The sequence below is a fragment of the Polistes fuscatus genome, unplaced genomic scaffold, assembly GCF_010416935.1.
Source record: "Polistes fuscatus isolate 324 unplaced genomic scaffold, CU_Pfus_HIC Scaffold4, whole genome shotgun sequence".
Lineage (NCBI taxonomy): Eukaryota > Metazoa > Arthropoda > Insecta > Hymenoptera > Vespidae > Polistes > Polistes fuscatus.
In genome coordinates this window covers 12202185-12223678 of record NW_025113118.1, presented here as the reverse complement: position 1 = coordinate 12223678, position 21494 = coordinate 12202185, and the positions used below count along the sequence as shown (strand labels likewise).

Genomic DNA, 21494 nt, shown 5'->3' with positions numbered 1-21494 from the left:
GATTGGTTATTAAAAAGTACGCCATGATTGGTGAATCAAATAATCCAATCAGATCGATGTTTTATTTCTTATTCTCTACAATCAAGACAATTTCAATGTATCCACAAATATCACGTATTTTCTTTATCATCACGTCATAATCTTTATAGATAAATATCTTTGATGAAAACTATATTTCCATTTCCTTGAAAACGAACAAAATGGCGGATGAGAAATGACGCGTGGTGAGTAACGAAAGGAATTATCACCTTGGAGGAGTGTGCCCCCCTTTTGCGCGTGTCGCCCTCTACCGAGGAATGCAAGAAATACATGCATTTTTATTTCTCGTGCGCGGAGAGTGAAGTGTACCAATTCATTGAAATAAATCGCGATATATTCGGTTTCGTAGTCGCATTTTCATGTCGTGTGAGTAATTGAATGATAATTATTAAAGTCAAATCAATCGTAGTTATACCATACTTGGCACGTGGAACCTTCCAAAAGCCGTGCTACGAGGATGCTTCTTTTGTTTATTTATGCAGCTGTAGAGTAGTACCAGTTCCGAAAAGCTGTAAAAATACTACACAGATGAGAATGATAAGATTCGCGATCGGAGGGGAAATATTTTTACGAGCGGATATTAACCCTAAGAGAGAGACAGAGAAACAGAGATAGATAGAGAGAGAAAGAGAGAGAGAGAGAGAGAGAGAGTGAGAGAGAGAGAGAAAAAAAAAGAAAGAAAGAAAAAAAGAAAGAAAAGCAAGAAAGAAAGAGAGTTCGGACCAAGTGTCTAATATACGAGCTACAAACGCGTTTAATGTTTCGTTATAATGAAAAAATTCAATGTCTCGAGATAATCAGGACTCCAAAAAGTTGACACTTCCTCTGTCAGAATGTTCTGCTTTGCTACTGCTACGATACTTCTTCCGTTTCTCTTCTAGTTATGCGTTCATCCTAAGAATGTATCTTCCCCTTTCTCTTTTTACCCCTTCTCCATTCCTTGTTTCTTTCTCCCTCTCTTTTTCTCTTTCTCCCTCTCTTTTCCTCTTTCTCCCTCCCTTTTCCTCTTTCTCCCTCTCTCTCTCTCTCTCTCTCTTTGTCACTATCTCTGTCTCTGTCTCGCTCGCGCCTTTTCGTTCTCCAAGCAGTAATGTCAAATATGAATCGCACGAATAGGACTGCATTCCACGACGGCTCCGTGTTTTTTTACGTGTCCATGACATGCTAGCACGTAACCACGATTAATCTGCAAACGTAGTTTTAAATATCCTTTCGTCCGTATGCATTTAAGATTTTCTTACACGAAGAGATTAAGTGTTCGAACGTTACACTGTGTTCTTCTTGTGAATAGAAACTTAAAGAAAAAAGCGAAGATATATAAAAGGAGTATGTGTTTTAAGGAAGCAATGATGTTCTAGAGAAACGTCTTTTAAGAAATAGTGTTTTAGGACAGTAGAATGCAATTCAAGTTCGGTGATTACTTGACATGAATTCTTTTGCTTTCTTTTAGTTTTTTTTTTTTTATATAATACTTCATTAATTCTATTTAAAAGTCAATGTACTAATTTATGGTATTTAAATTTTCGGGGTAATTAGAAATTAAATTCATTTCAATATTTCCATTCGATTTATTAACAAAGTATCAGTTTTTATATCAATTAAATATGTATTATAAGAAAATATATATTAAAAATATAAACAATTTTATTTGTGTTATTTTAATTGATTTAAATTACATTGAGATTTGTGAAATAAATTGAATATTTATTTCCAGATGAAACCTAAGAAATCTAAATGAAATAACACCGATCATGAGCTCGATTCAACAAACTGGCAGGTTTCTTCCGTTTTCTAATAATAATATACAAAGAAAACAATTGTCGATGCAAGGTACAATTTCTAATCGTTCTCTTGTTACAAATTGTACAAAATATCAAATTTAATTTTCTTAATTCTTCATCGATGCTATATTATATTAGGTGGTTTACCTCAAAGCCTAAGCGGTAGTGATACAGATGTTTCAACTTCAAATGAAAATTTAAGTAACGAAGAACGATATGTCATCCGACATACTGCACGTCAAGAACCACAAGGTCAAGAAAATCAACAACAAAGCCCATCTAGATCTTCCAGCCATAAAGAAAATATACCCAATATTCAAGTAAATATAAATACATTTCGCATAAATATATTTTTATATAAACAAAATTATCAGAATGGTCAAATATGTTAGAAAATTTATATCATGACGTGAAATTTTAATTTAGGATTAATTTGAAATTTTTATAGAAAAAAAATAACTAACTTGTTATTGGGTATGGATATTACAGAGAAAAATAGTCCATTTACTTGATTGCATGCTGTTCAAGCCTACTACTATACAATCAATGTTACGTTACATAAGAAATTCTTTTGTTAAAACATAGGGTAATCTACTCAATAGAAATAGTTTGAAGGACAGTTTGAATGGTTCAAACAGAAACAGTTTAAAGGAGAGTTTAAATGGTTCTAATCGAAATAGTCTCAAAGACAGTATCAATGGATCTAACAGAAACAGTTTGAAAGATAATTTAAGCAACCGTACCAGTGTAGGTTCTAATAGAAGCAGCTTGGATATTTCCACAAGTTCGTACAACACGCTTATTATTCATAATGCAAACGATGACAATTCATGGACACCACCTGGAAGGTAAAATTATTATTAAATTATTCAAATGGTATCATAAAAAAAAAAAAAAGTAAAAATAAAAAATATGTAGAACAAATTATTGAATCCATAAAGGAAAACATTTATACATAAATTTCAATATTCATTATAATTATTTCTTTTGCATCCTATTATTATTATTGTTAGATTATCAGGCATAGTAAGAGAACATGGAGATATGGGCTACGTGTACTGCGATGGTGGTGGTAAAGGACATTCAAATAGCCCTACAATGCAATCAATGTCAAACATGCCTCACGAAGAACATCTTTATGAACAATCCGGAGGTGGAGGTTGTCAAGAAATTACAGACATACCTGATGATTACCTTAGTCAATCACAGGTGATCCTAGTATAGATATTTAACCAATAAAAGGAATGCACTAACATGTTTTAAATATTATTCAATTGAATTTTAAATAGAAGAATTAATAATTATTTTTCCAAGCAGGTTTTAAAGCACCTCGCTAAGGAAGTAAAAGTGCCTTATAGTAAACTAGTAAATAATGGAGGGAGTATAGAAGTAAGAATGAGAGAAAACGAAAGAGGGAAAGCGGATGACAATGAATTCGAAGATGGACCTCCACAAACTTATACTCCCACTCTCATGACTTTGAAAAATAAACTTAGATTCCTTGGACCTAATGAAAAATTAGCAATGTCAAGATCACAGCCTGACTTATCTAGAATTGGTAAACGAGACATTGAAATGACATCTTATGACCCACGTGCTACTTCCCCTAGGTATTATAATATAAGTAATATTAATATTTCTATTAAACTTTTGAACTTAATATTTTTGCAATACTATTACGTGTCTATTTGTAATGAATAGTCTGAGCTATTATAATTTATATTACCATTCCATAGATCTATATTAGTAAATTTGAAACATGTCATAACAGTAAATGATTATTGTCGTCACTTCGAGTGTGACCTACGAGATCAAAGGGTTAATCCTTTAATTCATGTAGTGTAATTGATCTATCGTTTGTTAGACCTCAAACCAAAGGTCGGGAAGAAGTAGGATCAGCAATGGGTGAAATCTGGCCACAATCTGAAATCATTCAGATAGTGATCCAAGAAAACAGTGCCTTAAAGTTAGAAGTAGAACGTCTTTACAACAATGTAGCTAAATCTGAAAAGTTGGAAAAAGAAATAACAAAGGTCCATCGCGCACACGAGGATCTAGCTGCTTCTTGCGAGCGAAGAGAAAAACTTGAGCGGGCAGCTAGATTGAGGTTACAAAATGACTGTAGACGATTGACAGAATTAAATCGTGCATTAAGGGATCAAATCGATTTGTTATCTTCTCGAACAGATAGTCCCCCGATCGTAGAATCAATGAAAAAAGAATTGACGCAACGTGAATTGTTTATTGGACAGCTAATCACACAAAGTATGTCGATTTTACTTAATATTTTTTCAAAAATTTTTCAAATTTATTTATTATTTATTTATTATGTTAACTTCTTTTATTTTGTACTTTATGTAGATAAAGAGTTAGCTGCAGCTAAGGAAAGGCAAGAAATAGAATTAACCGCACAAAGGGCAACGTTACAAGAACAACGCACACATATTGATATTTTGGACACTGCTCTTACCAATGCACAGGGGAACGTTGTACGCCTTGAAGAAGAGGTACACAATTTGAATTCTCGATAAATTATTATTTTAATTAATAAATATATATATTATTAACGTTTAGATATTTAATCGTTTTGTAGTGTCGAAAAAAGCAAGTATATGTAGAGAGAGTCGGACAACTTCAACGAGCTTTATCTTCTCTTCAAGCGTCAAGCGATAGACGGGAAGAAACCGAAAGACAATTGAGAGGTCAGCTCGAAAAAGAATTAAGAGAGGGAGGAGGTGGTGGTGGTAACAATAACGAACAATCTTCGACTGGTGAAACTATCACCGATTTGAAACGACGGTTACGTGAACGAGACGAAAAAATTATGTCCCTCGAGGGTGACGTTGCTAAATGGGAACAACGTTATCTCGAAGAAAGTGCGTTAAGGCAAGCTGCTATAGATGCAGCTAGTCTACCAAAGTTCGTTTATACTTTTTAATCAAACGTTATACTTATATGTGCCGGTAATTATAACAGGAGACTAAGTTCAAAAAAATTTAATATAATTTATTTTATGATTTATTTGATATTATAAATAATTTTCATTTATTTATTTTAATATAATACATTTTTTGCAATATTTTGACTCAATCCATTCTTATAATTAACGGTACATATGATAAATGTTAAAATAATTCGAAACAGTTAAACATAAATATTGATTGTTCAGGGATGCGAAAATTGCCGCTTTGGAAAAGAATAGTCAAGATGCAGAAAAATTAATTGCAGAAGCTCGTTCTGATAAAATGCGACATATGGACGAAGTTCATGCAGCGCAAAAAAAATTAACTGATCTCGAATCGAGGTAAATTTAAAAATATTAAAATTTTATGAATGTATGCACTTATCATGTTAAGTTATACCATGATAATATTCTATATAAATAGAATGAAAGATTTGGAGTCGAAGTTAGCCGAAAGGGATGCTATGATAAGAGTTTTGCAAAAACACACATACGACAAAGATAATAGCAGTAGTAGTGGAGTCGGCAGTTATCCTGCTGCACATTCATCTCATTCAAGTACGTCGGCAGATCATCATACTGCACTGACAAGTACACCAGAACTTGGTAAAATAATTAGAAACAAAAATACGATTTCAATGATCAATTCTCTCTTGAGTATTTTAAATTGTTTCTGTTCTATTCTGTTGTTCTGTTTCACATAGTATTTTAAATTATAATTATATATCTTTATTAATTTTGTTTATAGTAAGCAGCGTTTTAGGAGCTGGAAGTGGTTATGGTAGTACTGGATCTTATGGAGTCACGGACAGTTACAAATATCGAAAACAAGGAAGCTTTGAACAAACAAACAAAAGCCTTGACGATCAGTTGAAAGAATTAGATTCGCAGTTACTCAGCAAGGTAGGCAGAACAATTTGCGTGTAATCATATTCTCGAAAATCTTTTACCGAGATTGGTAAAAAATATTTTCTCATTAAGTTAATTCATACAAAAAAGAATTATAAGCAGGAAATATGAAAGTTAAAAGTGCCACTATTGTTCTATGGTGAAAATTTCTTCTACTTATACACTCGTGAGTTTTCGTATCCACGCAATATTGAAGTCAATTCAATTTTGCGTAAAATTACACATTAATTTATTTAGCTCTACTTTTAATAGCCGTTGCAGAGAGAAATTTATGAAAATTTTACAGATCAACGTCAAGGTATTTTTGTGTTCGTGTTGTGTTTGAGTTAGTATTTTTGAATAAAATGGAAATAGTTAATACGATTAACGATAAACATTTTTCAAATATCCTTTGTATTCATCATTTATCCTTTTTACGGATAATTCGATCAAGTGAAAAAAAAAGTCAAATGTAACGTATAGAAAACGTGTTTACTATTTCCTATCACAGTATTACGATTGTCAAGATTTGCATAACACTGTGTGATCTAACGAAAAAACATTTATCGAATGAAAATTGATGAACTATAAGAATCCTAACTGTTACGTATTACTTTCGATATACTAATCAAACGTAAAAACGAATTAAACAAATTATTAAAAAAAATAGATAAAGATTGTTGTGAATTGGCACGCGAAAATTAATCTCGAGTATTTTCCTTGACAGAATATCCCACTAATTCCAATACCAAATTCAAAACCGATCCAACACCCACCCTCCTCCTTGAGTGTGCATGCGCTGTTGTGGCGAGCACTAACTCCGTTCCAGGTCCTCCGGTTATTCCTTTCCAACGTAGGCGTTTTTCTCTCTTGTTTCAGCGGGCACTTTGCTGTTTTCCAGGATTCTCTAATCCAGGCACTGCGTCGCGAAAGGGAAAAATACCCAAGCCATTATTGGCGGGTGTAGAGAGTGCAGGTAGTTCGAGTACCGTATCGAGTAAGAGTCGTTTGTTGGATGATTCTGGAGGGGATGCATCAGCCGGTATAATGGAATTCGCGACTGCGAGTACAAGACTGAAGGGTACCGTTTCAAGATTGTCGGATGGGAAGCCAGAAGAGATGTTGTTGCTGGAGAAGCAAGGTAGAAGTTCACAGAGACAGAGAATGCAGGAGGGTGAACCACGTCGGGCTGGTAGTCTTCCACCGAGTTCCCTTCCACGACCACCGAGAAGTTTGAAGTCAACTAATTCGCGTTATTGTCGTTTGAGCGATACGGAAACGCGTAAGAAGTCAGATCCAGGTCCGGTTTTGGATTCGTCGGTGAGCAAGGGTCGGGATTCTGGTAATTGCACTTTGGAATATGGAAGGTTCGACGCGAAGGCGCAGCGTAGGAAGAAGTCGTCACTTGGTACGGATGTAAGTTACGTTCAGAACAGCAGTTCTTTGAAGAAACCTACGTCGACGTCGGGTCACGAGTACGAACGACTTCAAGGTGATACCGAGAAAAAGAAGTTAACGACCGGGAACGACGTTAAACACAGGGACGGACAAAATCGTTCCTTGATACCTCCACCCTCGCGTAGAATCGGAGAGTACGGTCGTTTGAGCGACGGCGACGCTTCTGCTAACAGCAAAGGTGCTCTCAGAAAGCAAACGGGCTCGCGTGGACAGAGTACGGGAAGTACCGTCAGTAGTAAGAGCGGAGGACGAGATTCTGGTGGCACTGCGAGCAGTGAGACCTCTATCTCGTCTTTGTCGCCTATCAAGGCGAGATCGATACCAAGACCCGCCAATTATCGTATTCAATTTTAATCTGATACGATATGGAGTAGAAGAAATAACAAAATGAAAAAAGAAAATGAGAGGGAGAGAAAGAGAAAGAGAGAGAGAGAGAAACCTATATTTAATTGGTTTTATTATTACTCTCCCTTTTTACGGGTTCGAGTCACTTTTCTATGAACAACACCATTTTGCAAGTAGTCTACTTCTTCAAAAGAGTGGTCGTCTTTTACCTGCTTCTCTAGAATCAGAAGCAAACGGTTTTTTTTCTTGAAGGGGCTATCCCCATCCATGTACCAACTGTGTTCATGGTTACTTAAATGATCTGACATAAAGTAGTATTTCAACGTAACTAACAAGGGCAGTATCGATCGATGAACTCTCAGATTTGTTTCAAACTTTGCACACTTGTAGTGGTCCATGAGAAATATACATTGCATCCTTTAACAAATATTTATCGTTGCGTTATTCTATTTATAAATTATTGATTATATTACAAGTGTGAAAAGTTTGAAGAAAATCTGAAGATAGCACCGCATGAGACAGACCTTGTAAGCCATTGACTAGATACTACACAAATCAATTTTCGTTATTAAAAATCTCTCTCTCTTTTCTTCTTTTTTTCCACATTATCTTGTTTTCTCATTTCGATTCGTTATTCGATGAAAACGAGCAACCGAATCAATCGTACTCGTATCTTCTTATAATCTTCGTGCCGTATTCGGTTAATAATATATATTCAGTTATTATTTTTCTATTACTTGGAATATACAATGCAACAGTATACATATATATACAGCCATATAACGACGATTAGTTTTGCTAATTAATGAATTTATAATATTTCTAATGTTTACCTAGAACTAACATTTACGCATACACGTTATGCATAAAACGCACGAAATTCATTTACGCTCGATAATTATCGTAACGTGGCGATAGCGTATGACCTAGTCATTACCAAAGTAAAACTTCCCTACTCTAATACACGCTCTGCGAATTTCTTCATTTAAGCTCTTGCGCGCCAATTTCCTTGACGAACGAGCCAAACCACCCCCGCCCCCCTTACCCCCCTCTCGTTATATCTTATTTTATTTAATCTTATCGCTTATTTTGATCTAAAAAAAAAGAAACGACAAAACAAAAAACTATAAAGTACATTATTATTATTATAACTTTATATCGTCGATATTTTCTCTCTAGCAGGACTTCATCGTGCAACTCAAATCCTGTTTTTATTGTCCTCGATTAGATTATTTTTTATTTTGTTTTCTTTCTTTCTTTCTCTTTCTCCTTTCTCTTTCTCTCTCTCTCACTCTCTCTCTTTCTCTCTTCATAAGACTGAACAGTCGGACAGAAACAAAGCACAAAAAACAATTTTGTCGCTAGTCGCTCTCTTAGATCTTATTGCGTTTCTTATTCTTAATCTTCTTCGATTGATCTTTGCACGTTAATTTAAAAAAAGATCTCCTCCTCCTCCTCCCCCCTCTCGTGAGAAGATTTTTGATAAATCTCGTTGTTTCTTTTGTTTCTTCTCTTATTATTTTTGTTTTTCACTTTCTAATGATTTTTAATTGCAAATGTTCCGTTTTTTTTCTATTTATTTTATTTTTTGTTAAAACTCGAACGAAAACGCCAAAGTATAGTTACATACTTTTATTATTATCTATGATTTTATTACGATTGAAATGTCTCTCCTAATTTTATTATTTGTTGCTTATATGTTTAAATATTATTGCGTATATTTGTTTATATACGTGTGCATGTAGATGATGTACCGCGAATGGAGGATAAACCACACACACGTATATTTTATTCTCTCTCTCTCTCTCTCTCTCTTTTTGTTTTTTTTTCTTTCTTTCAATTTCTTTTCTTCGTTTCTCTTCTATATATTTTTTTTCTATTTCTATCTATTATCTCCGATGTGTAACATATTTTACTACTACGTTGATTGTGATGTAGCATAGAAGGATGTTTAGATTTGTAGACGACTAAGAACACTTAGCGTATTATCTTTTATTATTTCCTTTTTTTTTTTTTTATTCTCTTTATATATATGTGTATATATATATAATGAGAAATAAATGATAAAAAACGTGCGAATAAATATGAAATTTTTTTCAAAGAAAAAAAACAAAGAAGACTCGCATGATTTCATTCAAATATACCGAAAAGGGTTTTATACCATATTTTGATGTCGATAATTATTTAAAACTTTAAAATACTGGTTGTGTTGTAACAGCCAATTGACGTTCGTCGTCGTCTTGTCATCGATCATTTTTCCTAAGTGATTTTGTAATTAATAATTAATTACACGATTTTATATTCGTTAAAGGAAACTACTCAAATTTAAATGCAAGAAATAAAAAAGAAAACAAAAATTATAAAGAAATTTGTGTGACGAACGGTGGCTAAATATAAATTTTGTCATTATTCCCATTTGATTTCGAAATTACTATAGTTCCTTTAAAACATGCGATCTCGCGAATATTTGTGTGCCTTAATTGTGGATGACAAGATACTCGGCGTTTATTTTGAGAAACGAAAAAAAGAAAAAAAGAAAAAATAATTTATATATAAAAACTACGATAAAAGATAGAACGCGCGTTTCGTACTTTGATGATATAATATTATTAATATTAATATTAATATATTAATGGTAAAAATAAAATATTATAATAAAATATATATTATTATAACGATATATATAATAATAATAATAATAATAATAATAATAATATATAGATATATATATATATATATATAACATATTTATATAAAAATGTTTGTATCGCTCATATAAGTTGAGAAATTGTAGGTTTCTAAACTCGTAATATTTTTTTTCGAAATGTTTAGCTTTATTAGCGAAGTATAAGGCTGTTATATCACAATTTTTAGTAAAGTCAATTGTATTTTTACGTACCGAAAGTAAAAGAAAGATATTCATACATAAAAAGTTAAAAGAACGTCGAAAAAATCGTCCGTTTTCTTTTTAATTATTATTATAATAATATACAAAATATGAAAATATTACAAACGTACTCCGGGTGTATTGATGCGCTTTTCTTTTTTCGTTTCGGTCTTATCCGAAACGTATTCGAAGGTTAACAAGAGTTAAAGAGCTTGGCAAAATGAATAAATGAGAGTACCTTTTACGTACAAGTATGCCAAATTGCAGCGTCACCAAAGATGCGTCATGTGAATGAAAAGAAGAAGGAATAATAAAAAAAAAAAAAACGAAAGAAAGAAAGAAAGAAAGAAAAAAAGAAAAGGCGTGACTATGCGTCGTATCCAAATATTGTTCCTATAATATTTTCGCGTTTTACACGTATAGTTCACACACCTCGTTTAACTTTTAAATCGAAACAACGCGCATTTTTATATTCGCGTTGATTATTATCGTTTGCTCTCTATTTTTGATACGGCCGAAACTACGATAAAATATTTATTTGTCGCGCATTACACGTTTAACGTTTATTATCCTTTACTCGTGGATTTTTCATTAAGATCCACGTGAAGGAGAAAAAAAGAAACGAAAAAAAAAAAAAAAAACCATATGTTCGTCGAGTCGGATAAAATTAGCTTTTTTACAATTTGAAAATTTCAATTTGGAAATTTTAATTCTCAAATTGTCTTAAAAATGTTTAATTTTATCTACGAGCTGATCATAAAAATAATCAAATGAAAATAATATATATATAAATATATATATATTTTATTATATATATATTTTATATATATATATATATATTTTCTTTGCAAGTTTATAATTGCTATATGTGGCTAGAAAATAGGCAGAGTAAGCGAATTTTAAGAGCGTTGATTTTTGTTTTTTTTTTGGTTTATTATAAAAACACTAACATCGTTTAATTGCGCTGATATAACTTTATATATTAGCCTTATACTTGTCGAGAAAGTATAAAATCAATTTGCCAGTCGATGTAGCGTTTTGACGAATGAAAGCTTTGTACGAGAGGTGGTCTGCCGATGTAAAGAAATTATGCGAAATATAGGTTCTGTTGTAATTACGATTTATTTTATTTTCAAAAGAAGCAATTCGTTTATCCTCATATATAATATATCATTGAAAGTAAACAGAATACTTATGCACATCTCAATTAAGGATATAATTATTATTTTCCATAGGTCGCTTATAAAATTTAACAATAAATCTGATGCTAATAATATACGTTTTAAACGTGCAATTTATTATCCCAGGTAGCAAAAAAAAAAGATAAAAATTAAATATTACTGTTATTTTTATTTCATTTGAATAATTACTAAAATTTATGCGAAATTGAATAGATTTTCATAAAACATTACTTTCAGGGAGTAAAGTATGTTGTAAAATAATAATTATCGTGAAATTTTAATTATAATATTATTAAAATTGTATGTAAAATTGTAATGTATTAATTATTTTTTGCGTTAATTGAAACAATTCGAATATCAGTGCTTTCGAAGAGTATTTTATATTTTTTTTATAGAATACCGTCGGTATAGTAGAGTGATAATTATTGTATCATGAGTTACTTGTTTTATCCGACAGATGGCAGGACGATGAACATTATACGAATATGTCGTGTAAGGTAAAATTACTTTATCGACATGTTGAATTGCAAAATAATTGCGAGCTATGAATGAGTCAATCCTAAATTCTTTTCTTTTTTTCTTTCCTTTGATTTTTATTGTTGTTGTTATAAACAACTTTTGGTCCTATAATCAAGTTTATTAATTTGATGGAAAATTTATAATAAATAGCATTTACTAGTAATTAATGAGTTAGATTCTTGAAATGTTGATAAATGTTGAAACTTAAAACGTTTAATCGAATCGTAAAACGAATCTGACTTTTCGAAATATAGGTATGAATATATATATATATATATATATATATATGTATGTACACATATACTTTCGATATTCTCGAAAATCGCATCGTAGCGTATAATCTATTTTAGAATATTCCCCGAAAGTTTGAAAAGCCTGTCACGCATTACGTCAGAACTTCCGAAGGTTAAGGCATTTCTCTTTAAATTGAGTTGGATAGTTTTCTAACCTAAAAACTTGGATCGGCGGGCGGGGGGGGGTAGTAGGAAAACCGCTTTCTAACGGATTTAACTTCTCGATCTAATATAAAGTTCACCGTAGACTAGTAATGAAAAAAAAAAAAATGAAAAAAAAAGAAGATAAATAGATTCGAAAAATGAACGAATATTATTTTCAAAAAATAAGATCGATCGATACGAGCTACGATCGATACGAGATCATCGATCATTATTTCGCGTTTCATTGAAATTATTTAAATATAAATAATTTCAATAATGCCAGAAGTATTGACCAGAAATCAATATATTTTATTTAATTTCTTTATTTCACGAGTGTAAAATCAAAAAATAAAATACAAGGGTTGTAATAATTAAAAATAATTGTTAGCTATAAAAACGAGCCTTTATGCTCGTATAAAGTATTCATAAATAATGAATAATGTTAAGAATATATTAATAAAATTATTATTTATTAACATACGAAGATAAAAAAAAAATATCCGAATAAAAAAGTTATAAGAATTGATATACTAAAATTGAGAGAGAATTAAATTTTATTCGTGTCAATACTTCTGTTCGGCACTTTAAGAATATCAATTTCTCAAATGACTACTCATAACGTAGAAGAGAGATAATAAAAAAAAGAAAAAAAGGAAATATAAAAAAAAATGTATAACGAAGCTTTGGCAGCAAGTCTACAGAGAAATTCGATTAAATGCTTCTCGGGTTGAGCCGGAATCTTAGTTAAAGAGCCAGGCAAACATCTCTCACGGTTAACCACGATCCTCGATCGAAGAAGGTCCGTGTAAAGGATGCAGGATTACCGATCTCGACGCGGCAAGCAGCGAACTTTCTTCAAATATTTACCGTGTCGATAAAAGGGGCCAGAGAGTAGCCTTGATATCGGTGTCCTTGCTGATATAACTTACGGCAAGATGTTACGAGAAGAGGGTGAACAGGAGAGGTGGGGGTGGTAGGGGCCGAAGATGACGAAGAAAGACTAAACGTGAGAATATTGGATCGTTTGAAAAATTCATTTTTTTCTTGATTTTCAATGGGTTTCGATATATAATGGATATATGTATTCCATTCGTTATATGCATTGTTTTGTTATAAATATATTTTTATAAATTAAGTAGTGTATGAATTTTACTTAAATATTGCAGAGTAATATTTTGTTTTTATTTTTGAAATAATTATTATATTATTTGACTAATAATTTGAATTTTTATTAATTATACTTAGGACTATCGAAAAAAGAGTAACAAATAGAACAACTTTAAAATATGTGATGCATCCAACAATCGTATTTACAATGATCGTATAATTAAATTTCATATTAAGCCGCGTGCGCACAACACCTTGCGTACAACGGATTAAGAAACTTTCTCTGTCGTCACATTTTATCACCGAGCCTTTCACTTATGGGGGAATTCCAATGTAATCCTATTACATATGCATTTGATATGCATATTTTTATTTCCCGAACAATGTATCGTCCTACGCGTACCTTTCTATAAAACATCGGAATTATAAATAATATAATATATATATATATATATTTAGGTTGATTTTCATTAAAAAATTCGTGTAATAAAATGGAAAAACAGGGAAGATGAAGAAAAAGAAGAAGGGGAGGGGGGACTTCTTTTCCTTGAAAGGAAACAAATGTGAGAAAAAGGAGAAAAAGGTAAGCGAAGTTTGTTGCATCGTAAATGGAATGACGCGTTACTATGGTAACCGAAATATCCTGCAAGGTAGGACAGATTTCGTATCCTTGTGCAAGGTGAAGGCATTTCTCTCTTATTTCCAGTGGTGGAGGATATTGAAAGGAGACAACGATGAACGTCGAAATCTTCGTCATCCAACATCTCTCTCTCTCTCTCTCTCTCTCTCTCTCTCTCTCTTCTGTCCCAATAACCCACTTATCGGTGGTGTCCGCATTCGCAACTACTTTTCCGTATATAGTCGGAACCGTGTCGCGCGTGGCTCATCAGTTTCTTCTTCCGCACATAGGAAACGGGTTGCCAACTATTTCATCTGTCGATTATACTTTGTTTTTTTATTTTTTTTTTGTTTTGTTCTCTTTTCGTTGCCGTTGTTGTTCCTTTTCCATCATTGAAATTCATACCTACGAAAGTTCGTTTCAATGTTTTGGATGGATAATGTAAAAAAGTAGAACGCGCAGTGTTCGGCAAACTTTGTCGATCTCTCTTCATTGAAGTTTTCTTTCTTCTTCTTCTTCTTCTTCTTCTTCTTTTGAAAATATATTTTCACTTATTTTTTTTTTTTTACGTTCCACGAATCACTGTCATATATAGTCGAGAAGATATTTATCTTTTAAAGGATGCCGTGCAACCTTTCTATCTTCTTTTGTATCCTTCCTTGGCTCCGTTTGTCTCTTGAATTTTCGCAATATTAAAGTACTAAACGACGAGGGAAAGAAAAACAGAGAAGGAGAAGGAGAAAGAGAAAGAGATAGATGAAGAGTGAGAGAGAGAGAGAGAGAGGGAATTGCGATTATAAATTCGCGAGAGTAACCCGGTTCGTTGAATCGTTGATGAGTTCCGCAGGTGGCGACTAAAATTAAGGATATTGCACGTCCGACTCGACTAAAGCCTTTCTAAATTCTCTTCGTGTCGCGGTCCCCTTGTCGTTTGCTTCTTCTCTTCTTTCCAGACTTATTTTCTTCCTCTTCTTTTTTCTTTTTTTTCGAATTCCGTTTATTCCACCTTTCACGATCTCAATCGTAACTTTGTTTCCCCCTTTCTTACAAATTTGTATCTACAAAATTGCGTTCATTTAAAAGATTCTAATATTTGTTATACATTTGATTTATAAAATATTGTAATATTATATAGAAATATAATATTTTTATATACAATTATTTTATATATCGATAACAGATTATTTTTTATTTTTAATTATTTGATTATATCAAAAGATATATATTAATAAATATTAATTGTTTAAGCAATACTTAGAATCTTAACTAGGACAAAAGGTTTGTTCTTCTTAAGTTTACAGTATAATCGCTTTCATTATTCACAGAGTTAGTTACTAATGAATTAATTTCCTTATCAAATTTCTACAGGAGAGTTTTCTAGCGAAGTGAACGAAACATAAAAGAAAAGAATTCTTCTTTTCTTAAAATTTACGACAAAAAGAAAGAAAGAAAGAATGAAAGAGAAAAAGAGAGAGAGAGATAGATAGATAGATAGAATGAGATAGATAGAAAGATAGAAAGATAGGAGTATCGGGAGAGTATCGAGTTGATACGATAATTTACTTACGTCGTAATTAGGAAAATCGGAAAATATCGTTGGCGTCGTTTAAATCGAACGAATCCGCTTGCACCGATGGAAGAAAAAAGAGGAGAAATACTCTGCTCTCCCCGTTCAGGGACATATATCACGTCGTCCCCAGTTTATACCGAACGAAGACATCGATTTTACAATTTGTAGCTGATCCCGATTCCAGCGTTTTATCCGTAACGGCTGAAACGTTGAACGGTATATAAATATATCGTTCCGATATCTTTTTCTCTCTCTTTCTCTATCACACGATATTCGTATCGCGAAAATGCGACCCTTTTTATTTAAACACAAACACATATATATATATACATGTATAAACACATGAATAAACGCATGCATTTCTGCATGCATGCATGCATGCATCGTAATAGAGGTGTTCATTGAGATCGTAGAAAATTCGCAAAGTTCGTTGCGAATTGTTTCTCTATGATAAAATAATAATAAAAATAACAAAAAAATAGAAAAAGAGAAGAAGAGAGAGAGAGAGAGAGAGAAAAAATCTAACTCATGGTATAACGCATACACGAAATGTTCGTTCGCGTTCGATACAAATAATAAACGAGTTTTAATTAAACCGTAACGACCCGTACACGCTCGTTTACCGATATGATTGACACGTCCGGGCCAAATTAATCGGACGTATTTGAAATATCGGAAAAGTACAAATCGCTCGATCGTCCGTCTTATTTTTCATATTTTTATCTTCTTTTTTTTTTCTTTATTTCATTCTTTTACTTTGCCACCCGTTACGGGTACCCTCGTTCGACTTTTATATTCGAATATAAAACATTATCGGTTAACAAAAAAAAAAGAGTTCAAATTGTAATTGCCGATGATTTTCATATAAAAAAATCGCATTTACCGACAGAATCATTTTCGGACGATTCTTTTTTTTTTTTTTCGTTTTTCGGAATATATTAAAACACAAGTTGAATTATTTTTCATAAAGATCTCCAATGAGATTCTTATGCGATTATCGATCCCGATCGATTCGAAAAAGGTATTATTATTACTTCAAAGGAAAGAAATGAAGTTATTACTTTAGAGATACGGCATTTAATCGAGAATTCTTCTCGGTTGGAGAAAGAATCGACCGAGATTGATAGAGGGGTGGGGGGAGGTGGTGGGGGGGAGGGAATAAAATCTCTGGCGAATAAGTTTTACATGCTTTTGGGAGATCGTTCCCATGAAAATGAATGAGAATAAAGAGAAAGAGAAAGATATGTTCTTCTATCTCAGGTGGGGGGCATGGGGAGGGAGGGGGATGCAAAGAGAAGCTCAAAACTCGTCGGTTCTGGACCGTGGAAAAACCTATATCATCCTTCAAGGAGGATTATACGAGAGACTACACCTAATGGGTTTCGCTACTCATCCTCTACGTATTCCTCTCTCTCTCTCTCTCTCTCTCTCTTTGCGATCTCTGAACCGGATAAAAGCGTTTGTAACGCCGGTTTTATCTCGATTTAAAACGTCAACGTGCACCCACTGTGATCCTAAAGATTCTCGAAATACGATCTCGCAAAGTTGTCTACACGAAGTGTTCGTTCGTTCCTTGGTATTTATAAATTTCTTCCCTAGCATCGAAATTTCGTTGGATTTTCATTACCGTTTTAATATCATAAATATATTTTTCTCGACGTAATCGGATATATTAATATCAAATTTTCTTGATTATAAATTTCATTATATAAGAAGATTTTATTATTAGAGAACTGTGATATAATATTGAAATGATGAAAAAAATTGATCTCACGATAGTATATAAGATATAATAAATATACAATGATTATTTATTTAAAAATAATACTTAACAATACTCTCTCTTACATCTTCTAACGTTTTTCATACAATTCAGACTAATCATTTACGTCAAAATTATAATTTTTCTTACATCAAAATGTTCTTTCGGCGATCAAATTTATATCAATTTAAAAGTTAAATAATTTCATAAATATGTTACACAACGTATAAAAATTAGAAAAACATTATATTACAAGAATATATATCGATTATTTGAAATAAAACAATAAAATTACGATTATTCCCGCGACTCAGTGAATATAACACGTGATCTAGATGTCCTATTATTATCAACGTGTGTATATTTACTTACACACACCTACGTTAAATTGTCGTTAGTTAAGAAGAAAAAAACAATCATTCGTAGGGTGGAGATTCGCCGTTGAGATAAACGTTTGCTCGATGGTGGTTAGAAACGAGAAATGATACGACGACTTGGCCTACTTTAAGGGCCGCCCATACGTACGGAATACCAGGGAATAGGTGGCTTCATTAAAACTTTGTTTCTGCGTATTAACCGTACGCGATGTGCACGGACATGCACTTACACGAACACGTTCGTTTACTCTCTCTCTCTCTCTCTCTCTCTCTCTCTTTTGTTCGCACACACATTTCTCTATGTGTATATGTAAAACGTACACGGACGAGCGAACAATATCGATTTGCCTGTTCGCACGTACGACGATGGTAATGTAAGGTCCATGTACGCGGAAACACAGATGGAACGTGTGCCACGACTGTGCCTAGCCCGTAAGTCGATGGTGCATAGAAGATTAGAACCGGAATAGGACGAAGTGTATGCCACAAATCGCGTCTTCAGAATCGATATTTGTCCGATATATATCCGTTATATTCCCACTTTACACTATGTGTTATCTATCCACACCTCGTTCGTGTTATCGAACTTTCTATCTCTGTTTCCTTATTCTCCTTTAATCTTCTTATAATCTAATTAATTCTTCCAACTAGTTTTTGAAGTTATACTTCTTTTGCCGCGTTTGGGAAAATGTGATGGGAGTGATTTTTTTCCGAACGACACCATGAAGTTTGTCGATATTTACGATGCGCGGCAAAAGCGATTTCAAATTTACGGCATGAAGTTGTCTTCTTCTCTTCTTTCTTCCTTCTCTTGTCTTTTTTCTCAAGCGGGTCACATTTTTCATATTTTTCACATCACAGGTCATATTTTTATATTCTTTTTTATTCTTTCTTATATATATTATTATTATTTTTCTTTTTGTTTTGAAGTTATATTTTTGAAGTTATTTTTGAGGTTATGTTCGTTTGGATACGCTAAAGAAGTATATCTTCTTACGTGCGTACATAAGTACACGCACTAGTTTTTTTTTGTTTTAATCGTTGAAACAAGGAAGAAAATAATATTAGAAAACGTTAGATTTTTCGTTTCATCGAATTGAGTAATGTAAGAATTGGTTGGATAAGAACAATAAGTATTATGCGTAAGAGAGAAAACGTACGGTGCATAACAACGGAGCAAACGTAACTCAGAATTCCGTAATACTTGGAATAACGTGTTATATCTCGCGTAGTTTAGAATTCAGTAGTTACTTCGAAAGCATTGCAAAGTCCACCAGCTTTAACGTAGTCTCAGATTAATCGATTATGCCAACCACTCACTACGTTCCCATCTACCTTTTTTTCTCGAAACCGAAGTTTCTGTTAATTCGCGGATCGATTCGTTTCCATTAAACTGATAACATCGATTGCTTCGAAAATTCGTTCAACTTTTTTTTCCGATAAATAATAGTGAGTCGATTTTTTCAATTAAACCAAAATCATTCGAGACATCGATCGTGAACTTTCCGGTGCATTATACAAATAACAAACAAATATAATACGTGTAAAGGATGTTATTTATATTAGATTGGTATGTTCGAAAACATTTTTTGTTTTCTTTTTTTTATTTGTATCAAATTTGCGTCGTGGTTGTAAAATAAATCAAATAAATAAAACGAATATTGCGAATAATAAATGAAATATGATTAAGTCAATTTATTTAATATTATTTCAATTAAATGAAATATCTCAATATATAAAATATAAATGATTAATTTACCAAACTTGATTTTATAATCAAATAATTATCAATATTTTACATTGAATATTTACAATAAAATATCGATATAAATAATAAATGTTTATGCAACTTTTGACTAACCGTTTAATCTACCCAACCAAAATTATTATATTTTATACTAAAACAAAAATTAATATAAATACTAATTAATATATTACACAAAATATGAATAAATTGATAATTAATGAATATGAGTCAACTGTCCCTTAAGAAAATATTTTCATTATAAACTAATATAAATATATTGGTAGATCGATTTATTTGAAATTAGGTGGAATAGGTATCCGATATTATGATCGATCCTCTCTATCCGACATTTTTCTCATCTTGCGTGTATTTGCGTTAAAAAGAAAGATCCATACTAACTAACATAAGGGGAGTCGCGTTAAACGACGTTCCATTATGTAAGTCGAGATAGCGATTGAGTCTCTCTCTCTCTCTCTCTCTCTTTCTCTCCATGGTCGAGAGGCCCGATGGTCCCGGGTTTCTGTTCTATTAATAGACTGACCTTCCTTGCACCGTATAGCTCAACGTGGAGAGCGAGATCGCGTCGTCTGTTCGGTCTCGTCTGACGAGAAAAGAGAAAGAGAAACAGAGTGAAATAAAGAGAGAGAGAGAGAGAACGAGATATACGCAAAAATATTACCTTACCTCTTCCTCGCTAAAGTTTCAGTTATTTCTCTTATGATTTCCTATTATTTCTTTTCTCCTTTTAATTTTCGTCAACACAAAAAAAAAAGTGTCTTTTTCTTTCGTCCGCCAATTATTATTACGTTTCGTATAAAACGAGGAGGGGGGCGGGGGGGCGGCACTCTTCTCTCTCCCACCCCTAGCCCTCCCCCCACACCCCGCGATGATTAAAACAAATTAATTTGATCGCTTTGTAGTTTGTTTGAAAACAAACGCATAGGTGAAACACGCGGTGATTAATCGTCGTCGAGTGATCCTCCGCAAGCTGATTTAATCGCTCTACTGGATAGCTACAAAGTTAATTGGCTCGATACCGAGAGCTCCAACGTACTTCACTTTCTATCTCTATATCTATCTCTATCTCTATCTCTCTTTTTTTCTGCCTTTCTCCCGTTCATCCGGAAAAATTTCGATAACGTTTTCCCCCCACCCCCTTTCCCCCTTCACTACTAACACCGTTCTTTATTTTTATTCCGTCCCCTACACCCCCGTAATATTTTTTTTATGTTTTAACAACTTTCTTTCTTCTTTTTTTCTTCCCCCCCCCCCGGTCTTCTTCCACGGTTATTTATTCTTTCTTTTTCGTTCAGATTTTCAATCACCAATATCTGTTCGTGGCTCATACCTATGGTTCGGACTTTTCGGAATATTTCGTTATGGGTGCGCTCGTTATTTTTGCTTAAAGAAAAGAAAAAAAAAGAAAAAAAGTAGAAGTAAGTATGTACTACAGCCTCGTAAACTTGTCCTATCGCTTGCACAACGTCCATCGGCTTTTACGAGCATCGCTATCGGCTATTGGTTAGAAGGGGGATAAGCAAAGAACGTCTTACGATGACATCGACTTTCGACAAAACTCTCTCTCTCTCTCTCTCTCATCTCTCTTCATCTTCTTCTTCTTATTTCTTTTTTTTATTCTTTTTCCCCATAGACGACGTATCTCGTTTTGTATTTGTTCGTTTCTTGTTATATTGGATTTATTATCGATTTATTTTATACGATTTTCTTTTTAACGCAGATTTGAAATAACGTTGAAATGTAAAAAAAAAAGTAACGATAAATCCCCGTTGTTCTTGTTTCTTTTTTATATTTCGA

General features: G+C 32.8%; 1 protein-coding gene and 1 long non-coding RNA gene across 6 annotated transcripts; one reads left to right on the top strand and one right to left on the bottom strand.

Annotated features, from left to right (window-relative positions):
* Positions 1-164: 164 nt before the first annotated feature.
* Positions 165-8048, top strand: LOC122520635. Of its 5 annotated transcripts, none has more exons than XM_043640804.1 (13): positions 165-224; positions 1754-1869; positions 1959-2140; positions 2406-2668; positions 2834-3029; positions 3138-3430; positions 3685-4085; positions 4182-4327; positions 4414-4739; positions 4990-5124; positions 5207-5388; positions 5531-5685; positions 6550-8048. In XM_043640804.1, the coding sequence occupies exons 2-13, from the start codon at positions 1791-1793 to the stop codon at positions 7480-7482; spliced, it is 3291 nt and encodes a 1096-aa protein (XP_043496739.1). In that variant the 5' UTR covers positions 165-224; positions 1754-1790; the 3' UTR covers positions 7483-8048. The 5 variants fall into 5 exon arrangements, with proteins under 5 accessions (XP_043496739.1, XP_043496740.1, XP_043496736.1 ...); XM_043640805.1 differs by lacking the exon at positions 165-224 and adding an exon at positions 263-405 and having other exon boundaries at positions 5207-5340; XM_043640801.1 differs by lacking the exon at positions 165-224 and adding an exon at positions 263-405.
* A 6706-nt stretch (positions 8049-14754) lies between these two features.
* LOC122521012 lies at positions 14755-15988 on the bottom strand. Its single transcript, XR_006304637.1, has 2 exons — positions 15791-15988; positions 14755-15281 (listed from the first exon to the last, which is right to left on the bottom strand). It is a non-coding gene; the product is annotated as an uncharacterized LOC122521012 (long non-coding RNA).
* Between the last annotated feature and the right edge of the window lie 5506 nt (positions 15989-21494).